General features: G+C 38.1%; 1 protein-coding gene across 3 annotated transcripts in view; it reads left to right on the plus strand.

Moving 5' to 3' along the window:
* cnot2 (CCR4-NOT transcription complex, subunit 2) overlaps positions 1-25,730 on the plus strand; it is a 143,981-nt gene that overhangs the window by 90,886 nt on the left and 27,365 nt on the right. For 2 of the 3 annotated variants that reach the window (XM_078567884.1, XM_078567886.1), the window contains 3 exons: positions 2,463-2,542; positions 3,508-3,633; positions 23,495-23,560. In XM_078567884.1, the coding sequence (XP_078424010.1) occupies positions 2,463-2,542; positions 3,508-3,633; positions 23,495-23,560 (272 nt within the window). The remainder of the gene's footprint in view (positions 1-2,462; positions 2,543-3,507; positions 3,634-23,494; positions 23,561-25,730) is intronic. The other variant, XM_078567887.1, reaches the window with a different exon arrangement.

Genomic DNA, 25,730 nt, shown 5'->3' on the forward strand with positions numbered 1-25,730 from the left:
TGTACGTCCGCAATTACAGATGAAATCATGGAATGACCTGACCTTTAACACAAATTACACCAGCAGTTTATTCAAAAACACGAACTTGGGGAAGTGTGAGGTCATGCACTTTGGAAGAATAGAGGCATAGACTATTTTCTGAATGGGGAGAGAATTCAGAAATCTGGAGTGCAAAGGGACTTGGGAGTCCTAGTCCAGGATTCTCTTAAGGTTAACTTGCAGGTTGAGTCGGTAGTTAGGAAGGCAAATGCAATGTTGGCATTTATTTCGAGAGGACTAGAATATAAAAATATAAAAGCAGGGATGTGCTGCTGAGGCTTTATAAGGCTCTGGTCAGACCACATTTAGAATATTGTGAGCAATTTTGGGCCCCGTATCTCAGGAAGGATGTTCTGGCCCTGGAGAGGGTCCAGAGGAGGTTCACGAGAACGATCCCAAGAATGAAAGGCTTAACATATGAGGAACGTTTGAGAACTCTGGGTCTATACTCGATGGAGTTTAGAAGGATGAGGGGGGATCTGATTGAAACTTACAGAATACTGAAAAGCCTGGATAGAGTGGACATGGAGAAGATGTTTCCATTAGTAGGAGAGACTAGGACCCAAGGGCGCAGCCTCAGAGTAAAGGGAAGACCTTTTAGAACAGAGATGAGGAGAAACTTCTTTAGCCAGAGAGTGGTGAATCTATGGAATTCATTGCCACAGAAGGCTGTGGAGGCCAGGTCATTGAGTGTATTTAAGACCGAAATAGATAGGTTCTTGATTGGTAAGGGGGTCAAAGGTTACGGGGAGAAGGCGGGAGAATGGGGTTGAAAAACTTATCAGTCATGATTGAATGGCGGAGCGGACTCGATGGGCCGAATGGCCTAATTTCTGCTCCTATGTCTTATGGTCTTGCCTTATCTAGCATGACGATTTACTACATTGTCTAGTCATTTGCTTACCTTAGCCTGACCCAAAGGCCACATTCCTTACTACAACTATTCCAGTGATCCTTTTTACTGCAAGCACTTTTTAGTCTTATACCAGCAATTTGGTCAAGCCTGAGTATCCTGTTGTACACCATTTCAGATTCTCTTTTTAACCCTTGGCTACTAACCTCCAAGATGGCCAGCTAATACTAAACTACCCCATACTCTTCACTCCATCACTCCATCACTGCTGGCCAGGCAGGTGTTTAGATTCACATGGTTGCATTTTCCTAAGCTACATCTAGCATGCTCTGTTCCTCAACAGTCTTATACAGTGCTTTGGTTACTACTCTTGCGATGGCTTGCTTCCAGTGTTGCTGGCAGTGGGTTCAACATTCAGTCATAAGTCCAATAGCAATTAGCAGCTGCACTACCACCAGCACATGGGAAGCAATTCTGATCCAGGGGTGAATGTCCACCCTAATACCCCAGTCCCAAACTATCCGCAATGCGTCCTCCAGTTCAGTTTTCACATCCTCTCCCAGTTGCTTGACTTCCTATTGGATTTGGTGAATTTGCTTCATTGCCACCTGGGCCCCTTTCTCAACTTAAATAGATGTTCCAGCAGCTTTGGGATTCGCTTCCCCTCGGGAAGCAGTTATCTGAGCAAATTCTCCTTTAGATGATCGGTTATATTCATCCACTCCCTGCGAGGAGGCCGGATGTGGGTTATTGCTGAATGTCCGATCGTCGTTGGGGCCCCGGTGTGGAAGCAGACACTTGAGTTGATGACTGGGCAGCGGATGTTACCAAACTGGTACTGAGGCTTGCTGCTGATCATGCAGTGTTACCCTTCTCCACGGTATGTCACCTGTGACAGTTCATAGCCGGCGCTGGAAATTTCAAGGGCACAATTTTGGGTGCTGTTAAAACCACACACTGCTTTCATCCCCATCCTTACCGGCTTCTAAAGTCCAATGGTCATAAGATTGTGCAAGCCCACTTTGTTAAAGAAAGCTACACAAATGTTGTCTTTTATTGCATAGCAGGGTTGGAATCCACTTCTATTAGTTTGAACCAGTGAAAGGTGCTGGTACAATAAGATCGGATTAAGAAGCATTGGTTTATTTTCAGTGTTGCGTTCATTTTTTAAAAATTCATTCATGGGATGTGGGCTTCGCTGACTGGGCCAGCATTTATTGCCCATTCCTAGTTACCCTTGAGAAGGTGGTGGTGAGCTGCCTCCTTGAACTGCTGCAGTCCATGACCTTTAGTTAATGGTCCTTATGTTCCGTTTTTTTGTTAGACTCTGATCATTTAGCCCTAAATTAACCCATGAAAATATATAAATTTGTATGATCGCTCATTTATAATGGGATTATGAAAATGTTCAGCCAGTTTTTATCTTTAAAATGTTATGTCATGATATCTCTCATGTTCAGAAATTGCATACATAATAATTGATTTCTGTATCCAACCAAATAGAAGACTGTATTTTACTACCAAAATGTTACTGAAAGTAAAGTATTTTTAATAATTGTATTTTTTACAGTATGTCTGGATTTGGGATGAACAGGAATCAGGCTTTTGGGATTAATAATTCACTTTCAAGTAACATTTTCAATGGCACAGGTAAATGTGTTTTTCTGTTTGGTTTTACCACCAAAATTTGCCTTTAGCATTATAATATATTTTCGACTCCCATGTATGCACAGGTTTAACTAAATAACACTTTTTCATTCCATGGCTCATTACTATTTGTGGTGGTTATCAATAGGACGTGTAGGCCTGGAATAGCACAAATGGCCATTAGTTACGCCATTTCGTGTCCTGATCTTCCTGTTGCAAATTTGAACATTCCACTGTGAGCGTGCCAAATCATTCTTGGTTGCAGATTTTTTATACCATTATTTAGAAAATGATATTAGTAATTTAAGTCACCTGGAATGCCTTCAGATTAAACAAACCATGACATGAAATGGGTTCATGTTTATCAGATGTGAAATGGGCAAGAAGGTACAATTTTGAGGTGGTTATGTCCCACGCCCCATGGGTTCCTTAAATGTGACCGATGGCATATTAATCCATCCCTGGCAGCCACCTTTCTTTGTTTTTTTCCTTTGTAACTTAATTTGGGTTTTTACCAGTGTTTGATAATTGCACATGACAAATAAATTACCTTTTATAATTGGTGATGCTGGTTTATAGTGAAGGAGTAAGTCACATGCCATTTGCATGTGAATTTGTTAAATTTTTGGGGGTGATTGGAATCCACAAATCTGTCCATCTCTTTGCGAAATCAATAAGTCAGTAGCCTTGATAATTGCTGCTTTACACATCTTCACCAATAAACTGTCATATTCTCTACTTGTATTGCAGACATGGCTACATAAATCAAATCCAGCTTTAATTTGTTTAAATGTATTTTTAAAATACAAATGGTGCAGCAATAGCAAAACATCCTTTGTATGTACAGCATGTATCAAGATAAATGTGAATAGATATGTTTAAAAAACACATTTTTAAAATCATTTAGTGAACCTGTTTTAATGTTACTACTTTTAAGTCAGGACTGTTCAAATTGTTTTGTGTTTTAGATGGAAGTGAAAATGTTACAGGGTTAGACCTCTCAGAATTTCCAGTACTAGCAGATAGAACCAGAAGGGAAGGAAGTGGCAATCCTACTCCACTAATAAATCCATTGGCGGGAAGGACTCCTTATGGTAAGAAATCCTCTTTAACTCTGTCTTAATTGTATTTGTTTATTGCTTTAAAAAGGGAGTCTTGCATATCGTATCCCATTTAAACCTAACTTCTGAACTACTGATAAATGCACTACACATTGGCTTATGCAAAGAAGAATGGTTGTGGACTTAATCCCTGGTCTGTGATGAATTTGGACAATTTTGAATAGACAAAAGATGTGGTGGTACAATTATCTCTCGTAACCCAGACTAATAAAAGGGAATCTTGACAGGATTATTGCTTCTGGCGGGTGCTCAGCTAGAAATGCATCTGTATAGATTCACTTCCTTAATTCATGTGGTGTAATGTTGATCTATAAAGATGGACCAAGAATGACAGGTTTAATTCATGGTCCATGCTTAGTTGGCTGATTTCAACCAGGCAGTAGAGGAAGTACTAAAAGCGGCCTCAATGGCGTTAAGTTAGGGAGGAGAAAGCATACGTTGAGTCTTACATGACTGATCATAGTCCAGTCTTTGATGCTTGTGAACATGGACACAGTGCGAACTAGGAAGGGACTCTGCTTTGATTCTTGTAAGGTTAAATGAATCCACAGTAAGCGTAAGCAAGCTGCACAAGAAAAATTTCTCAGCAAGGTAGCAGAGGGCTGTAAATACCTATGGAATCATACCTCTGCTTGAATTGTAGCCTCTGAGGAAAAAAGCAGTAATAGAAGAAAATTGCTGTTAGTTTCCCCGACCAAGAACTTTTACAGTGAAATTGTCTCCGGCTGTTACCAATGGCACTATAGCGGTAGTTGGACAGCACCTCAGGATTCATTTTTCTTTCACATCTGATAGAAAAAAATGAATAGGCTCTGTTGCTCCTCAGTTTGCAAAGTAAGGAACTTGGAACTTGGTGATTTACTGGTGCCAGCCTATGTCTTAATAGTCTGTTGGAGAAGAAAAAAACATTCAGTTGCCACTTTACACTCTTTTTTTGTTTTTATCCATTACCTAAATTTTGAATATTGTTTTAAAAGTAAGTTTTGAAGAATTATTTGAGGAAACTATGCATCTGAAAATGAGACACCATCCTAGTGAATCTACAGCAGAGGATCACATGCTTGCTAACAGTTAAAGTAGCCATGCTATAACCAGAGCTAAGTAATCCTAGGAAACAGTGACCATAACATGGTAGAATTTAGCATTCAGAACTTAGTTCGGAAACAACTGTGCTAAACTTAAATAAGGGTAATTGCAAAGGAATGAGGGCAGAGTTGGCTGGAGTGGACTGGGAAAGGAGTTTAGCAGAAAAGACGGTTGATGAACAATGGCAGATGTTTAAGAAAATAGTTCATGACTCTCAATAAAGATATATGCCAGTGAGGAAGAAGGATTCAAGAAAGGGGATAAACCAACCAAGGTTAACCAAGAAAGTTAAGGATAATATCAAAATGAAAGAAAAAAATGTACAATGTGGCAAAGATTAGTGGTAAGCCAGAGGATTGGGAAAGTTTTTAAAACCAACAGAAGATGACCAAAAAAATAATAAAGAGGGAGAAAATAAGTAGCAAGTAATATAAAAACGGACAGTAAGAGCTTCTTTAAATATATAAAAAGGAAGAGAGAGGCCAAAGTCAATATAGGCCCCTTAGAGAATGAGGCTGGGGAAATAATAATGGGGAACCAGGAAATGGCAGAGGAGTTGAATAAATACCTTGCATGAGTCTAATAGAAGACACTAATAGCATACCAAAAATATTAAATAATCACGAGGCAAAAGAAGTGGCGGGGAGGAAATAAATGCAATGCTATCACTAGAGAAAAAGTACTAGGGAAACTAATGGGGCTAAAGGCCAGTAAGTCATCATAAGATGGGTTGCATCCTAGGATATTAAAGGAAGTAGCTACAGAGATGGTGGATGCACTGGTAGTAGCCTTCCAAAAATCCTTAGATTCTGGAAAAGTCCCAGAGGATTGGAAAACTGCTAATGTAACACCCTTATTCAAAAATGGAGGGAGACAAAAAACAGGTAACTATAGGCCAGTTAGCTTAACATCTGTCATTGGGAAAATGTTAGAGTCTATTATAAAGGATGTAATAGCAGAGCATTTAGAAATGCATATTATAATCAAGCAGAGTCAGCATGGCTTCATGAAGGGGAAATCATGCCTGACAAATTTATTAGAATTCTTTGAGGAGGTAACAAGCAGGACAGATAAAGGGGATCCAGTAGATGTAATATATCTGGATTTCCAAAAGATGTTCCGTAAGGCATCACACATAAGGCTGCTTAATAAGATGAGAGCCCATGGTGTTGAGGGTAGTATATTAGCATGGATATAGGACTGGCTAACTAATTGAAGACAGAAAGTTGGGGCATTTTTAGGATGGCAACCTGTAACTAGTGGATGCCACAGGGATCAGTGCTGGGGCCACAATTATTTACGACATATATAATGACTTGTGTGAGGAAAATGAACGTACTATCGCCAAGTTTGCAGATGACACAAAAATAAGTGGGAAGACAAGTGGTGAGGATGACACAACAAGTCTACAGAGGGTTCTAGACAGGTTAAGTGAGTGGGCAAAAATGTAGATGGAATATTATGTGGGAAAATGTGAGGTTATGCACTTTGGCAGGAAGAATAGGAAGAAAGCTGCAGCACAGAGAGATTTGGGGGTCCTTGTGCATGAATCCAAGAAAGCTAGCATACAAGTTCAGCAGGTAATAGGTAAGGCAAATAGAATGTTGGCCTTTATTTCAAAGGGAATGGAGTATAAAAATAGGGAAGTCTTGCTAAAACTATATAAGGCACTAGTTAGACCACATCTAGAATACTGTGAACAGTTTTGGTCCCCTTATCTAAGGAAAGATATACTGGCATTGGAGGCAGTCCAGAGAAGGTTCACAGGAATGGGGTGATTTTCTAATGAGGAGAGGTTGAGTAGGTTGGGCCTGTACTCATTGGAGTTTGGAAGAATAAGAGGCAACCTTATTGAAACATATAAAATTCTTAAGGGGCTTGACGGGGTAGATGCTGAGAGATTGTTTCCCCTTGTGGGAGAGCCTAGGACCAGAGGGCATAATCTCATAGTAAGGGGGCGCCCATTTAAAACAGAGATGAGGAGGAATTTCTTCTCTCAGAGGGCGGTCAATCTGTGGAATTCTTTACCGCAGTGGGCTGTAGAGGCTGGGTCGTTAAGTATATTCAATAGTGAGATAGACAGATTTTTAATCAGTAAGGGAATCAAGGGTTATGGGGAAAAGACAGGAAAATAGAGTTGAGGATTATCAGATCAGCCATGATCTCATTGAAAGGCGGAGCAGACTCAATTGGCTGAATGGCCTACTTCTGCTCCTACATCTTATGGTTTTATCCTACAGCTAGCAGATCAAGTTAAAGTTCTACAGTGTTGCCACGTTTAGTGGTCGACTATTAAACATCAAATGGGAGGAGACATTATGACGATGGCGGAATCCAACGCTTGAGTATGAAAGACGAGGCTATACATTTGCAACTATTTTCAGCTACAAGTGCTGAGTGCATGATCCTCCTTGGCTTCCTCCTGAGATCCTCACCATGACAAATGCCAGTCTTCAGTTCGATTCACTCCACCTAACATCAAGTAGTGGTAGAGTACATTGAACACAGCAAAAGCTTTGACAACATCTCCGTTATATTGCTGAAGACCTTTGGTTCCGAATTAGCTGCACTCCTAGCTAAGCTGTTCCAGTGCAGCTACAATACTGGAATCCACCTGACAAGGTGGAAACTTGTCAAGATATGCCATGTCCACAAAAAGCAGGACAAATCCAACCAGATCATTTATCACCATATGAGTTTACTCCAAGTCATAAGCAAAGTAATGGCGAGAGTTGCGATACTGCTATCACTTGCTCACCAATAACCTATTCAGCAATGCTCAGTTTGGGTTACCCCAGGACCATCTGGCTCCAGACTTCATTACAACCTTGAATGCAGGAACTGAATTCCGGAAGTGACGTGAGAGTTATTGCCCTTAACATAAAAGGAGTATTCTACCAAGTGTGGCACCAAGGGGCCCCAGTAAAACTGAAGGCAGTAGCAATAAGTGGAAAAACTTCAGTGGCTGGAGGCATACCTGGTACAAAGGAGGTTGGTTGTAGTTCTTAAAACTCAACTCCAGGACATCATTGCAGGAGTTCCTCAGGGCAGTGCCCTTGGCCTAACAATCCTCATTTGTGATCTTTCCTCCATTCTAAGGTCAGACATCAGGCTGTTTGCTCTTGTTTGCAGTGGTTTGCTCCATTCAAAATTCTTCAGACAATGAAAGACTCCATGCTTACACGTGACAATGTCTCAACAACGTGCATGTTCAGTTTAAGTGACAAAGTAATATTCATGCCAGGCAATGATAATCTCCAACAAGAAGGAGTCTAACCACCTCCCCTTGACATTCAATAATATTGCCATCATCAAGTCTCCTACTAGCAACATCCTTGGGGTCACTGTTGATCACACACTCGACTGGACTGGTTAACTAAATGCCATGCCTACTGCAGTGCATCACGCTTGATACTCTGCAAAGTTTCACCTTGTGACTCCCCAAAGCTTCCACCGCATAGAAGACACAAGTGAGGAATAGGATTAAATGCTAAACTAGGTAGGTGCATTAGAACTCGAGAAGCTGGATGGCGTTCTGGGCAAAGCAATTGCTTGACTGCCACTTCATCCACTAGTTTAAACATCCAATCACACCACCATCAGTGTACTGTCAGTGCAGTGTCTAATAGCTATAGGATGCGCTGAGCCTTCTTTGGCAGAATCTCCCAAATGCGACCTTCACCATCTTTTTTTAATTTATTCGGGGGATTTAAGCATTGCTGACAAGGCCAGCATTTATTGCTCATCCCTAATTGCCTTTGGTGGTGATCCATCTTGAATTGCAGCATTTCATCTGGTCTGGTTGCACCCACAGTGCAGTTAGAGAGGGGGGGAGTTCCAGGATTTTGACCCAGTCAAAGGGAAGAAATGGCGATATAGTTCCAAGTCATGAAGGTGTGTGACTTGGGGAACTTGCTGGTGTTGGTGTTCCCATGTGTCCTTGCCCTTCTAGGCGTTGGAAGTTGCGAGTTTAGAAGATGCTGTCGAAGGTGGCTTGGCGAGTTACTGTGTGCCAGCGGGAGGAGTCCCACGTCATGTGGAAAGCCCCAGCAGCTTTAGCTGCATGGGCTGGTGTTGTGCAAGGATGGGGTTGGGAGACCTCATTTGCGGATACCTTGGAGCCCGTTGGAGATTACCTCCCCCAACTCTCAACCCTCCCCCTAGCCTCTTGAACCAGGCCTCCCCACCACCCTCATCACCCTTGCTGGGGCCCCCAACCCTGGACTTACCTGGACTCCTTGGAGTGGTGGCACTGCCTGTAGTCCCTGCCATGGCCATTACCCTTGGCTGGCGCTGCTAGGACTACAGAGCTGCCAGCCATCTGATTGGCCAGCAGCGATCTCAGGTGGGACTTCCTCCCGAGACAGGGGTGGAAATCTTACCTTAAACAATCAACGTTGCTCCCAGTGTTAAATTGCTGCAAGGCAGCTGTCAGGATAAAGGGTGCCCCCGCCCCCACCCCCCACAGGGGCGGGGACCTCGCGGCTCCCTAAAATCGAGCTCCACATGTGGGATCTAATTGAACTCTACAATACCTTGAAATAACATGATTACTAAAGCACTATAGGTATTGTTGCTTTTTGTGGTAATTTAGTTTGCTTACAGTATGAGGGTCCATAATTCTTCCAGTCATTTTGCCTCCACAGTGTCATTGGCATTCACCAGTTCAACAAAATTATTAAAATAATTCTAACTTACTGGTTAAATTATTGATTTTTTTTTTTCAAAGCTTTCCTTTTTTTTAAGCATTTCTACCAATAGCAAGACTCCCTGTTTAAAGAGTGCAATTAATAAAAGTGTAACCAATGTTCTCTCTAAACTGTGTGGGTGTGTGACCACAGAGCAATCTGTAATGTACTGCGCAGTTTAATAAACAGGCCATGCACGAACCAAAAAAAATTAGAGGGAACATTGAATGTAACTAGCTTTATTTTTGAATATTATTTAAGTATTAAGAATTTTAGGAGTAAAACTGCAACATTGTTCGCACATTACTTTTCTAAGGGAAAAAAATCAGTGAATTGAGACTTTTGAGGTGGTGATACATGATCTTCCCCAATCTGTACTTGACAATTATTTTGTTTTCTTTTATTATTACCACAGTTCCCTGACAAATTGCTTCTGATCCATATTAAGAGGAACAGATGGCCCATTAAGGGACAGGCCTATACCATTCTCATTGCAAATAGCAAAAACTGACTCTTTGATCAAATGATCAAGACAGCCATTGTTGAAGGTGACTCCCCTTTTAAAGGTGTGTAACACCGATTGAAAGGGATTGTATTACTGGCCATGTTCTGTAGGTCACCACCTGAGACATGGCAAATTTATGGAGGAGATGAATAATCTAGTGCTTCTAGCTTTGGCGAGGTGTGGATTTTATTTTTATTCCATAGTTGGGATAAACAATAGCTGAATTTAAATCCATTCATGGACTTGAGAAACACGCTAAATTTCTTGAGAAGGAGAAGTTCAAAATGGCCATTCTGTCCATTGTCTTGTGGCATTATGTCCAAACATTCATCATCTCCACCATGTGTACTTTCATGTTGTCACATGGGGAGTACCGTTTTTATATTGGGGATAAATGGTATAATCATAGGATATTATCTTTGCATTCCTTTCCTGAGGTCGGGCTTTTATGAAGATTTCACCAGCAATTAGCTTCACATATCTTGCTCTGAGGTTTACAGATGTATCCTTTTCTAGTCAGTTGGCTCACCTGAGGTGTTCAAGTTACGTGAAAGTTAATGATATCTGAAAACTCAAACATTTGCTTACTTTGGAGACTCAGTAAGGCACAATTGTATAGCTTAAGGCAACCAGGCACATTGGTTACATATTGCAGTCAGGCTTCTATACAGAGCAAGTAAGAATTAAAGAGATTAATTTCAAGCTTTTGCAGTTCAGCCTTGCTTAGTGGTTGTACTCATGGCTCTGACTTACGTCATGGATTCAAGACCCAATCCAGAGATTTAATCACCAAATTCAGGTGGACATTTTATTGTATTATTGAGGGGGTCCTGCATTGTTGGAGGCGCTGATTTGCAGATGATGTTGTAAACTGTGGCCCCATCTGCCCCCTCACATGGTTGTCAAAGAGCCCATGGCACAATTCAAAGAGCAGGGGAGTTCTCCCTGCGTCCTGGTTAACATTTGCCCTCCAGCCAATTTCTCTAAAAGATTATTGTTTCATTATCTCATTTTTGTTTTGTGAGATCCCCTGCACAAATTGGCTGCTGCATTTTCCTACATTACAATTGAGAATGAGATGCAAAAATACTTAATTGGCAGTGAAGAGCTATGGAATTACCTGAGGTTGTGAAAGGCATCTAATTAAGTCTAAGTGAATTCTTTCTTCTTGAAAGCAAGTTTCATACCTTGACACCTTGTAACTCATTGCATTACAATTCTATCTAAGAGTCCTGAAATTTATCATTGCCATTATGTTTGTTGTACCTGAGGTTATCCATGTGATGCCCTGATGAAACAGTGATCTCAAAGATTTACTGAAATTTACACATTGCCGAATGGTCTCCCAGTAATGGGGCAGCAGAATGTCTAATGGTAGATGTGACATTACAACTATTTTTCCCCCAGTTTTGGTTTGGATTTATATATTAACTTCACTGGCCTTTCCATTTTACCAGAAAATAGTTTGTATTGCAAGTGATCTGTCTGCATATTTTCTAGCTCCAGTTCAAGGACCAGCTAGTCATTTGGATAGACAGTACTGTAGTAGTCAGGAAGAGCAATAAATAGGGAAACTGAAACTTCAATGTTCTGTGAAAAGGTGAAGCAGAGATACAAACCTAAGAGATCGTGTACCATATTATGCTGAAATTTTCAAAAGCTAGTGAAGAAAACCAGATGTTGAGCCTGCTTAGCAGGAGCATTGTCATACTTCACAGATAACTGCCATGTTAAGTTGTGACTTCGGATTTTTAGCATTTATCAATTCTGTGCCATTGAGAATAGGGGAGGTGAGGAATGGCCAGGAATTATTTGTAATTATTTTTCATTTCCCCACCAATAGAAATGTTCTCCCGTTCTTCCCGCTGCCCTCCCATCATAGTTGCATGTGCATTTCTTCTTTCTCCCCAATCCCCTCCTGCCACAGCAAGGTTCTGTTGCGTTCCCTGTTTACAAAGGGATGAATATTGTCTAATTGGGCTTTAAAAGTACTTCATAGGAATACCACTCTGTATAGAATTAAGACACAATGAAACATGGATTGGATTTTGCATTAGTGGGGAAGCAACAGCACTTGCTGCTGATTTCGAAGAAACGGCCCACAAAGTGTTCTCTGTGGCACAGACTTCTCCTTTCCCTATGTCAGGTGTCCAGCAACAATGATGTCATCAACCAGCGTATGCAGCCAATCAAGTTGAAGTATTCTCATGGACCGCAAACCAGGAAATAAAAACCATTTAATCCCTACGGTCTTAATTTTTTGAATTTTACAGATAATGAAATAAATGGGACGTAAATGTGTATTAAGGTATAGGCTAAAATATCATAAACTTTGAATTTTCTTATGAAGAAATTTGACATTCAAATACAAAGAAAAATATTTCAGAGACTGAGAGGCTGTTTAACAGTAATTATGAACTTAGGACACCATTAAAAGCCGACTTGCATCTCATTCAAGAAGGTGTAACTTTTTCAAAGGTTTTTAAAATGAGACTACGCATCAAGAGTGGAAGTTCTTTTCAATTCAGTGATTTCCAATTAATTGAAATTGGAGGACCTCAGCGTGTCCTCTGGAGAATCACTGACAGAAACTTCTGAATTTCTCTGTTTAACTGAGCAGACTTCAAAAGTTGCTGTGGGTTTTAGAGGAGCAATGCTGGCAGTTTTGCTGTCACTACTACTGTAAAATGCAGGCTTTAATTTTCTGCTTTAAGTTTTAGATGTATTATAGTTGGTTTTAGGCAAGAAGCTGTTCAAACTGAAACAATTTTCAAAAACATTATGCACAAACATTGAGCCCTAACCCTTTGACAAGGCATGGGAGTCCCTCATTGGTTATTTGCTGATGTCCTGGTAACATTGTCAGTATTCAGACAATTATAGTTGGACTGCCATTTTAACACGTGAGAAGGAAAGTCACATAGTTAACCCTCAGGAGTCCCTTTGAAGAACATACATCCCTTTGTTTTTAATTAAATACCTCGTTCATGTAGAGTGAACCTTTGTTGGAAAAATAATTGATAGTGCCAAAGGCCTTTAGCCCTCTGAATTGCTGTGCAATGTGTCACTTGCAATATAGCTAACAATGAACACAAGTTGGATGATTTCAGTGGTATCTATGTTAATAGTGAACCTGAAAATTTGAGTTGTGAAACAACTGATTTACTTTCAGGAACGTCTGATCAGACCAATAAAGTATTGCATATTTTGTAATGAACATTTTTTTTGATCTCTGCAAAAATGCTGTTGAACAGAAGATGCTCCTTTGCCAATAAGCGTTGCTGAGTAGTGATTTGGAATGCAGCACTGGGTGTGGTTTTACCCACACCTTCCCCCAAACCCATTACATTAGTCAGTTAAGTTGCCTAATTGCCACCCCAACTGAACCCAGCCAAATTAGCTTGACAAGGCGGTGACCCTCAGATATTTCTGTTCTGTGTTCTTCATATGATGAAGTGCACTTATTTATAGCCACAAATATATCCCTGCATATATGCATTATGGTGACAAAAAGAAAAATATTTTTAGTATGGAAAATCAAAGCTTGTGCAGCTTTTCAATCAGTTATCTTCTCAGGGTTTTTGTGATTTCATGTTTTTAGACAATTATACAAGTATCAAAACTAGACACAGGCTATACTTGCAAAGCTGTTTACATCATTTGCTCATGCAAATTAGTTTGTTAAATAATCCTTTATATGGTTATGAAAAGGATACAGTTAGATGCCTTTTTTTATTTGTCATTAGCTAATCAGTTTTATTTTTCTTTACATATTCAAATCTTAAAAGCCTTTAATCTTATAGAAGCTAAAATATTCTTAACATTTTGCAGCATCATTTACACCATTAGTGTACACTTAATCATTTATTTTTAACATTAACATAATTTGCAGAATGTATTTGAATGTCATTGAATTGAAAGATTATACACAAAAACCTAATATAATATTGTCATTTCCCTGTTTTTAAACTGGTAAAAGAAGTGCTGCCTATGCAATAATTAAGAAACTCCCTATTTAAATCTCATTGCAGAGTAGCATACCTAAATGCCCTGAATTGTATTGTTCTTATATATTAAATAGATGCAATATTTATGTGATCTATGTAAATCATTACAGTTGTGTGATGCTGATTTCATTTGTCACTTGTGCTATTATTGAGATCACACTGTTAACAAGATGTCATTGCTACTCCAAGGATTTAAAAATGAGCGAGACAGAATGTTTGAGTTTGTAGATTTTTCTGTTTGCCTGCTAGTTGAAATTCACTATTGTCTAATCAGTATACTTGTAATGTCAGGGTATATTTCAAATTCACGTGTGTAGCAAAGTATGATGGTGGTAATGGATGAGGGACCACTGATTTGTATTCAATAATGGTACGACCAGTTTATGGCATACTTTCACTATCTGTGTTAAAGGAATATGGCTTACTTTAACTAATTTTAAAAGTGAAAACTGTGTTAGATGGGAACCCTTTGATAAAGTTAGATTTTCTCGGAAAGTATTTTTTTCCCAAGAGATGTATCAGGGTTTTGAGGATTATATTTCCAGTTTATTTTACAATTTACCTAATGAACACACCTTTAAAAATTCTGACAATCTGTATGTATATGTGTACTACAAATTTAGCTAGGCTACTATTTGAGTATGACAAGTACATTTTAGTCCAGATAAGATTTTAAAACATTTTGCAGCCATTTTGATATACAATATATCTATGTAAATTAATTGATGAAGGTCCATACACTTTTCTGGCAACAGTGACCTTTTGTTATGTGGGGAGACCAGAGAAAAGCTGAGAAGGCTAAGGGAATATTCAATAGAGGTGTTCAAAATTATGAAGTGTTTTGACAGCGTAGATTGGAGAAACTGTCTCCAGTGGCAGGAGGGTCATCAGTCAGAGGACACAGATTTAAGATAATTAATAAAAGAACCAAGGGAGAGATGAGAATATTTTTTAGCAGTCAGTTGTTATGATCTGGAGTGCGCTACTTAAAAGGGTAGTGAAAGCAGATTCAGCAATAACTTTCAAAAGGGACTTGGATATATACTGAAAGGGAGAAAATTGCAGGGCTATGAGGAAAAGGCAGGAGAGTGGGACAAATTAGATAGCCCTTGGGCTGGATGGTCTCCTGTGCTGTAAGATCCTATGATTCTAGTACCATGAATGGTTGCTGTAGAACAGGAAGTAGCTTCACATACCTGCCCCTAAAATTCTCATTGGTTAGAAATCAGTTTTCTCATTTCCCTCATTGTCGTTGGGTCAAATTCCTGAAACTCCCTCCCTAACAGCACTGTGGGTGTATGTACACCTCATGGAGTACAGTGGTTCAGGAAGGAAGCTCACCATCACCTTAAGGGTATTTAGGGATGGGCAGTAAATGCTGGCCTAGCCAGTGATGTCCACATCCCATAAAATAATTTTTAAAAGCTTTATTTGTTATTTATTATTTAATTATAATCTTCAAATTACCATAGCGCTGCTAATATCATTAGCCCACAACAGATATTAAAATTCTAGATTTAGGGAAGGCAAATTTCGGTCACACCTTTTAGAGAGGTGTAGGTTCAGAACAGGGCTGGTGTGACATGTAGTGTAAGAACTCAGGCAAAATAGAGAATGAGGAAAAGCAGAAACTGATCTATTCAGAAGATACAATATACTTGCTACCATTGAGAATAAGGGTAAAGACTGTCAGAAAGACAGCCAGAATGCAGAACATAGTGCCTTGGAATCAACCAACCAGCTTGAAACTCTGTTGAGGGGGAGGATCCAGTCATTGTGATCCATGTTGGGACCAATAACATAGGGAAGAATAGATAAGGGGCCCTGTTTGGAGGGCAGCAGGAACTAAGAGCTAAAATAAAGAAGAGGACTTTGAGTTATAATCTCTGGATTATAATCTGTGCCACATGCAAAATGGTGCCGGGATAAGAAGATTAGGGAGGTGAACACAGCTGAAAATGTGGTGTGGGAAAAGAGGGGTTCCATTTCATGGGACACTGGCACCTGTACTGGGACATAAAGGAACTGTACAGGACTGGGGACGAGGTACTAGCTCAAAAGATAAAAAGGATTATCACAAGGATTTTAAATGAGTAAATAGCAAGAGCAATGCTCAGTTGGAAAAGATAATATAAATAATGAATCAAAAACAAACTAAAGGGAAGAGAGTAAAGTAACAGTCAGAAATTGTGCTTTAGACGCTGCAGGTAAAGAGAAGACCAATAGATGTAGAGTGATTAAATCAGGAGAGAAGAATAAGAAACATGTGAGTAAAATATTAAAGCAGAAGGACAAATAAGGGTTGTGGCCCAAATAAATGTTTTTTAATAGAAACGCACACTGTATAAGGGACAAATTGAATGAATTGCAGCCACAAATTCAACATGGAGAATGTGATACGGCAGCCATTACTGAGACAGGTCTGCAAGACAGTCAAGATTAGGAACCAAATATACCAGGTTATAAGGCCTACAGAAAAAGAGAAAATTGTAGAAAGGGAGGAGTAGCCTTAGTGATTAAGGATGAAATCAGTTCAATGATGAAGGGTTATAGTGAGACATAAGCAGGTAGTGAAGACTTTGGGTGGAATAAAGGAATGGAAAATGATTTAAGAGTGTAGTGGGAGTTGTATAACAGACACCTGGTAGCAGCTGTGCAGTGGCAGAAATGTATTAATGCAGAGATTAGACAAACATGTGGTAAAGGCAGAGTGGTTTCAATTGGGAGTTTTAACTTTCACATAGATTTGGATGAGCAGATTAGCACACCTCAGGAAAATAGTAAATTTCTTGGGTGTGTTCTGGATAGTTTTCTACAATAATATGCTCTAGGACCAACAAGGAGCAGGTCATAATGAGTAATGAACCACATTTCATTAACAGCATCGTTGCATGAGCATTTATCTAATCACGATCATATGATTGATTTCAACATTGTGTTTGAAAGGGAGTTAAAAATCTGGCTACTAAGATTCTAGATTTGGGTAAGGCTGACTTCAGTGTGATGAGATAGAGGCTCCACAGTAAACTGGGTAAATATGATAATGGGTATGACAACAGGAGATCAGTGGGAAGTATTGAAAAATAATTTAACATGATGCAGAACCATTTTCTACCCCTAAGAGGCAAAAGCTCGACTTGCCAAAAATGCAACCATGAATGTTTAAAGAGGTAAGAGACAACATAAAACCAAAAAAAAGACATACAAAGATGCAAAAAATGGCACAGATCCTGGCAAATGTGAAAGATACAAAGAAGAGCAAATGGTGACAAAAAGATAGGAATTACAAAAAGGGAGTATGAAAAGAAAATGGCATTAAAATCAACACAATTTATATGATTGGAAAAACAGGGTCTTCAGGAGCAATGTGGGCCCTTTGAAAATTGATAAACCATGATATTGTCACTGAAAATAAGGAAATGTTGTAGAATTACTTTGCATCAGTATTGTAGTAGAGGAAGAGGACAGCATGCTGGAGATCCCAAGGAAGCTAAGATTAAATCAGAGAAGGGAATTAAAGTAGCTGCAATGAAGAAAATAATGGCATAAAAGAGGTTTCCATCCCAGGGTTTTAAATGAAGTAATTGTGAACTTTGCAGGTGCCCTAGCCATAATCTCGCAAAGTTTCTCGATTTGGGAACCATTCCTTTAGATTGAAAAATTGGCAGTGTTACTCTGCTATTTAAGAAAGGTGAGAGAGGGAACCCAGGGAATTAAATAACAGTTAGCCTAACAACTGTTGTCAAGAAATTACTAGCATCTATGATTAAGGAAAGCATGACTGAACAAATTGAAATTTTTCAGCTGATCAGAGAGTACCAGCATGCGTTTGGAAAGGGTAGATCTTGCCTGACAAATCTAATTGAATTTTTAAAGAGGGGACTGAAGTAGCGGACTGTGGAATATCTATGGATGTTATTTACATGGACCTCTAGAAGACATTTGATTAAGTCTCTCACAAAAGACTGTTAGCTAAAGTTAATGCTTATGGAATTGAAGACGAATTATTAACTTGGTTAGAAAATGGGTTGAGTGGCAAGAGAGAGAGTAGGGGTGATGGGCATATTCTCTAATTAGTAGTATGTCACTATGCTGTCCCGCATGGATCTGTTTTGGGGCCTCAACTATTCACCATATTTATTAATGACTTAGATTATGGGATAGAAAGCTACATAGCCAGATTTTCGGTGGCATTGTAAACAGTGTGGACGGAAGCGTAAATTTACCATGACATTAACGGGCAAAACCGTGGCAAATACATAGCAGTGTAGGCAAGTGTGAGGTCATCCACTTTTGATCTAAAAAGGATAGAACAGATACATTAGAGGTTTGGTTCAAACCTACTTGGGGACCAGCTCATTAAAATGTTATGAACAGAAAATAATCAGAACGGCTAATGGAATGCTGGCCTTTATTTCTGGAGAATAAGAATACAAGTGGATAGAAGTCATGCTTCAGTTATACAAAGCCCTGGGTTGGACCACACCTGGAGTACTGTGAGCAGTTCTGGACATCATAATTTAGGAAGAATATACTGGCCTTGGAGGGAGCGAACTGTAGATTTACTGCAATGATACCTTGGACTCCAATTTACAAGAAGAGATAAGACAAACCAGGGTTGTACTTCTTGGAATTTATAAGTTTTAAGGGGTGATTTGATCGATGTTTTCAAGATATTAAGGATAACAGGTAGAACAAGTGGGGAGAAACTATTTTCACTGGTTGGGAGGTCTAGGACAAGGAGCCATAGGCTAAAAATTAGAACCAAATCTTTCAGGAGTGAAATTAGGAAACATTTTTGCTCTCAGAAGGGTGGTAGAAGTTTGGAACTCTTCTGCAAAGGATTTTTGCCATTGATGCTCCCTTAATTGTTAATTTCAAAACTGAGATTGGTAGATTTTTGTTAACCAAAGGTATTGGGCGTTATGGGGAAATGAGGGTTTATGGAGTTAGGGAGCAGATCAGCTATGATCTCACTGAATAGGCTTGAGGAGCTAAATGTTCCTATATTCCTTTGTACAATAGTTGCATATCTGTCAATTATTATAGAGAAATACTCCAGTGATTTTTTTCTTCTGAAAAATTAAATGTTAATTTTGAATTTTTTTGCATTCATTTGAAACCGAAGGATGGGTTTAGTCTTTGCTTCACATAACTTAAGAGTACTGCAAGATATTTACAAAAATGAGCATATGACGATTCAACTAAATTGTGGGACTTGGCAATAATAGTCAGTGAAGAATAGATTCTTTGTCCTATCCGGTAATTTTAAATGAGCCTTACTGTTGGGTTGGCACTTTGATCAGTGTTGTATACTTACTGGGAAATCTAGGGTATACTGATTTAGTTTAAAATGACATATTAGGAATTATAACATTCCATTGCTCAATATATGCCACTTTTTGATTAATTTTAGCCCATCTTTCATTTCTCACTCTACCTGTTCCCGTTTTCCTCAGTTGTTTCTTGAACTCACCTACACTGCTTGTTTCAGTGATCTTTAAGTGTCAGATAGCTAAAATGTTGTACTGTACTTTCATTCCTTTAATCTTCCAGCGTTCAACACCTACAGCCAGACTGGAGGCCTGCCCACAGATGGCACTCAAAGGCATTGTATGACAGGTGGTTAGAATTTACAGAAGAGTGACTTAGAATGGCTCTCTGATACCTCATCAGAGAGGAAAGTAGTTAGAAACAAAGTTAACATTTCGAGTCGGATATGACAGTTCTGTTCTGAAGCAGAGTAACATTCGACTTCAAACATTAACTCTTTCTCTCTCCATTAATGCTGCCAGACCTGCTGAGTATTTCCAGTATGTCAGATTCTGAAAACCTGAAATAAAAACACAGGATTTTGCTCTTATTTTGATTGGGCTTTGCTGAGTTTCTACTCCAAGAAGTCAGGAATTCAAAATTTTGGATCTTGGGGAACAAACCTATAAAATGTTTTCTTTTCAATTTAAATTTTTCCCAATGAAAAAAATCTTGTCAAGTTTTTACAATATAACTACTTGTTATAACCTGATAGGATCTTAAAATTTCTATAACAACAATTAATTCCTAATTGTAACATATATGGAACCTTAGTACCTTCCTCCAACTTGTCTGATCATTTCAGCACCATAGCTTCATATCTGTGCATGTCAAGCAATTCTTATTGTTTCAAACATTATAGCGATCAGATTTCTTATGTAAACAAGTACTTCTTTTGCTTGACGTTTCAAGTCCTCATGACCCTTCAAGTCATGAGGACTCGAAACGTCAACTCTTTTCTTCTCCGCCGATGCTGCCAGACCTGCTGAGTTTTTCCAGGTAATTCTGTTTTTGATTTGGATTTCCAGCATCCGCAGTTTTTTGTTTTTATTACTTATTTTGCTTGTTTACAATATTTTTCTAGCTTTGTTGTAGTTGTACCTCCAGTGGATATCTATTCGTTAAAATGTCTGAGTAAATGTATAGAGCAGCTCTACCAAATTAACTGCTCCCTGAAATGAACTGTGAAATTTATTTGAGATTTCCTTGTACTAACTTTGAGTAGGAATGCTGGTGATTTTCCTGGCTGCTGTTAGCTACATTACATATGGGAACAGGAGTAATCCATTCAATCTGCACTTCAAATTAATTTACCCATCTTTGATTCATATCCCAACATAGCCTTACTTTAAAAACAAAACATCAATCTCAGCCTTGAAACTTTCAATTGATCAGCATACACAGCCTTTTTTGAGGAGAAGGTTTCAGATTTCCATTGCTTTTCATGTACAATACTGCTCCCTGATTTCACTCCCACCATTGCACAAATAGTGAGTGCTGCAGTGCCACCAATGGAGAAAATGTATATTTCAAGCAATACCTAACCATTGCAGTCATTAGCAGTTACAGCAAGTGTCTGCTGCCTGCCCTTCCAATTTGTGAACTGGTTAAGAAACTCTTGCCAAGCATTTCTGCTATTTCGGCACTGCATGCTTCAAAGGTATAATGTGTCTCCTGGTTAGATAGTAAATACCATGTGCCAGTGTACAGTATTCATTGCGATGCATGAGCATGTTTCACGATTGTCTCTTTGCAGGACATCAGCAAATATGTGTCTGCACATGCAAGAGTCCCTCAACAAATTACTAATTTTAGTGGGTGCAGCTCCAACTTTTAAAGCTAATGCCAGATGAGGAATGGGTTTCTAATGGAAGTATGCTCATATATTTGTTTTCATTTGTCTGTTAAAGCACTAAGTCTGGCAGTTAATGTAAATGACATTTCCATGTAATTAAATTGGAAAGTGCTCAGAGTTTATGTAATTACATATAGAAGCAAAGCGTGATGAAATCACCACAGCTGAGATCCCAAATTGGGTTATAAACTTCAAGTTCCATTTTACTCCTATTTTCAGGATTTAAGTTAATTAAAATTCTAGTAGCTGTGATGTGATCTTACCAGGTGTTTATTGCACAATATTAAGTAGCAGTAAAGTAAGAAACTCAAAAAATGTTTGAAACGTAGTTGAAGCCTCTCAATGGAACACACCTTTGTGGCAAGCAAAATTTTTATCTGAACATCCCAAGTGAGGCATAACTTTATTATATTTGTATATTACACATTTAAATAAGTTTTAACATTTTTCTTTTATGCTGACTTCCTTTCTTCCCTCTAACCCTGACCATTCTGTCATTTATTTTGAATCTACCTCTATATTTCTAATTGTCTATTTATTTTTCCCTTATTGATCTTTAGTTTTCTTTTCAGATCCCCCACAAAGTTAGCTGTAAGGGGCTGGGACCTCTGCCAATTGAGGCTAAGTACATTAATGACTGATATGGTTACTTAATTGAAATTATTGTGATTAGTTTTTAATGTTACAGCGTAGTATCTGGCATTTACTTGTTGAGACTGTCCAGCTGTCTTTTAAATGGCATCCAAGAGTTAAAAGTAAATCCCAATATTGATGAGTAAATGTAGAACAAATTAAAATATTAATCTATCTCCAACAGTAAAATTGCATTCAAAAGTATAAGACTTACTCATTGAGCTTCTTTGGTCAGTAATTATCATCACAGTGACAGTAACTTGCAGAACCAAACAGTGCACTGCACTTTTTCAAAGTAATGAATTGGCTGTAGTGTTGCCACAAAAAACATTTTTAATAAGCAATATTCAAACAACTAACAATTTTTTCAATTGAACTGATGTGTGTCTGAATATTTCCTTTAAGAGAGCAACCACTTAATTATACTTCGAACTTGGTGATATATAAAATGCAATGATTTATATTTTCTTCCTGGTTTGAAAAATATATCACTTGATGCCATTCTGATACAGTTTAACAATCACGGTGGTAGAGAATATTATCAGTCAAATGGCATCTTCTGAATTGAAAATGTTTTCACTAAGTGAGTTGCAGGGTTATTCATTGTATTTTATATATTGTGTACTCTCTTGATAGCAGGCAGTGGTTTTGCATCGTAATTGACCAATTAGATTCCTAAAGTTTAAATAATTCATGGTGATATAGTGTTCCACAATGTTGAGAATGAGAGAAAGAGACAGCAGTGAGGAGGAATTTTAATGCAAAACATTTCTACATTAGAGTTTGAATTTCCTAAATTTCTTTCTTGTAGATTTAGTTGTAACATCTGTGGCAAACAATGCTTTTGGGGGATTACAGAACTGCATTGGCGGAGACCTGGAAGTGGGTGACCTTATCTTGCATCACTTCCCAGCTGAAAGGGTTTGTAGGATAACCAGATTTAATGATGTAAATGTTGGAGGTGGATTGGAGTGGGGGAAAGAAAGACTTGACAGATCAGTTAGCAATTGGTTTAGATCAATAGTCACCAAATATCAATTGGCATGAGTGTTTTGAATACTCTGATCCCCGTCTGTGACTATTCAAATTTGAGATGAAATTTTGGAATACTTTAAAATATTTTCAATCTCCTAATCACTTCTTTAGTACATTGCACATCATTAATTTATCCTATAATAGTTATGTACATTTTTACCATTTGAATTTAATTGAAATGTATTTAAATATCTGTTGTGGTCAGCATTGTACGTGAAACATGGTAGTATAAACTTGTTTAAATTTTTAAAAATCCTCCCACGTCACTGCTTTGTTGCACCTCGTTATGTCTGTTTATCTCAGCACAAGCTTATCACTTTGCTAAAATCTGGTCTCCTTTTGAAAATGGTCATGTCAGAAGCCATTTGTATATGTCCTTTATATCTAAACACTGTTGAATCACCTCAATGTACCACACCTTATTGGATTGTCACTAGGTTTTTCGTCACTCTTTTTACAATAAATCAGTTGGAAACCCCTGCCGTAATACACTATCTGTATAAATGTTAAATACTAATTTTGCCATCTTAATAAATTGTTGCATTTTCACTCAACTTGAATCAGGGACTTTGTCTTCTCAGGCCCTTGGTTCCTTTTGAAAATAGATGTACTGAAGAGCTTGCGTACATATGTGTAGGACTTGTCACCTCAGTAAGTTTAAAAAACGCTTTTAGATTTTAACGAAACTTCATAAGTGACTTCCTCTCATCAGACACTGGGTTCCTTTCGAAAATGGGCATGCTGGGAACTGTCCGTGTGTCCCGTCTTCAGAAATCAGGTAGGGACCTTCATTGTCAAACGCCGCCAACATTCATTTAAAAAATGTCTTGACCTATGTGATTTTAGTTTAAAGCACATTCAAAAATGAAGTATTTTTACCATGTTCTGATACTGATTAGACATAGAAGGAAAGCATCCGTGAGTTCATAGAGTTCTGAAGCAGCTTCTTAAAGTAACTGTATCAGGCTAAACAATTGAAAATCAAATATTTAATACTTTTGTTCCTATGCTGTCAACTGTTGATGAGAATGGTTAAGCTAACATTGTGATTATTTTGTACTGTTTTATGTTTAATCATTTACATCCTTTTATGAATATTCATTTGGCTGATGTTAATGACAATATCCTACATCTGCCTGTTGCTTCACAGACAGTTACTTTTCCCTGAAAAATTTGAGAGTTTTTAAATAGGAATTTAGAAGCAGTTGCTTTTCTAAGCTTCATCTATGTTGAAATTCAATATGGCTATTCCTACCATATTTTATTATGGTGCTAGTCCAACAACATTAAATTTTTTAACTGCATCAAATTTAGCGCCTTAAAAAAGAACATAAACTCTTGTGATTATGTTCTTCCTTTCATGGAACATTTTCCTTTAAGTATAATTGTGATATTGCTCTAGCTGTTACAGTAGCTAGAAGACATTTTGCTGACTGATCTGAGCCTGCTGAGTGGCATTCAAATGTAACTTTGTAGGAATTAATAATATATAATTGATTCAGGCTTTCGTTTATACTTCATGTGACATTTTCAAAATACCACTTGGATCAAGAGGGATGAACTTTATATGTGGAGTACTCATTTGTAATCTCTTACCTGTGACTGTTGGAGACAAGATGCGGCAACTTGAAAGTCCTAAATAAACGCGCACAGGGTATATAGGCTGAGGAATGAGGAAAACTGGAGGTGGCAGAGGTTGAGATTGGGTCCTGAAATCAATGACTTTGCTGTTGGGAGTTCTGTTTCCCTTCAACTTATTATGTGGATATATTGGGAAAAAGATTGACCTGGTGAAACATAAAACACGTATTCACTGGTGTTGGCCTTTTTATCATCATGCTTATTTAGGAAACTTTTTTTTATTTGTATCATTTTTAATTTAAAGCGCATCATATTATTTAAAAAATTAATTGGATCTCTGTCATGCAAATCAAGCTTGCTGACCTCTATTAATGTAGTTTCAATAAATGCAGTCTGATTTTGCATTAAATTTCATGCATAGACATATTCCATTTTAATTAAGTTTTGAAAACTAGTTTGGTACTAAAAATCAGTTTGTCTGTATCTACTTAATACAAAATCAAAAAACTGCTAATGCTGGAAATTTGAAATAAAAATAGGAAATTTTAGAAATACTCAGCCGGTCAAACAGCATCTGTGGAGAGAGAAACAGAGCTAACATTTCAGATGATCTGAAGTAAGGTTATTGATCTTAAACATTAACTCTTGTTTTCTCTCCACAGATGCTGTCTGAGCTGCTGAGTATTTACAGTATTTTCTGTTTTTATTTATGGCTGTGTCTGCCATCTTTTTTTGGTAATGCCCTCACAATAGCTTGTCAAGTCTTATAGACACAAACTAAATAAATTTAAGATGTGTGTGCTGATGTGCTATGTTGTATTCTTCCTTTTGTTGGCACAACTGTACTATTAATTTATCTTGCTTGAACAAACAATTTATTATTCTTGCATGTATTAAACTTTTAATGTTAATTTCGATATATGACTATCAACTTAATGCAATCCATTAAGGCAACATTTCAGTTCATAATATTCTCAAAATTTCTACGACATAGCAGTGCAACAAACCATTATAAAGTACAGAAAATAGAAACTCAGCCAATCATTAATTTTCCAAACTTCAGTCACTTTCCTTTGCAGCTACACACTTTCTGATAACAAATCTTGCTTTGCAACTATACAATTTTGGTAACAAAACTTGCTGATGTGGGAGGATTCTTCGTTTTTCCAAAATTATTTTGCTTATGGCTTGAATACCCAACAAACTCTTGCAATTAATCATTCTAGAAACATATAAAGAGTTCTGTTCTGAATAATGTTTGCATTAATTTAGAACTCCAACTTACTGTACCTGTTGCATGTTCTTTTGGAACATTTCATTATATTTAAGCTACTTTGTAATAATCCCGTAGCTGCCTCTTTCAATAA

The sequence above is a fragment of the Cetorhinus maximus genome, chromosome 22 (assembly GCF_964194155.1).
Source record: "Cetorhinus maximus chromosome 22, sCetMax3.hap1.1, whole genome shotgun sequence".
Taxonomy (NCBI): Eukaryota; Metazoa; Chordata; class Chondrichthyes; order Lamniformes; family Cetorhinidae; genus Cetorhinus; species Cetorhinus maximus.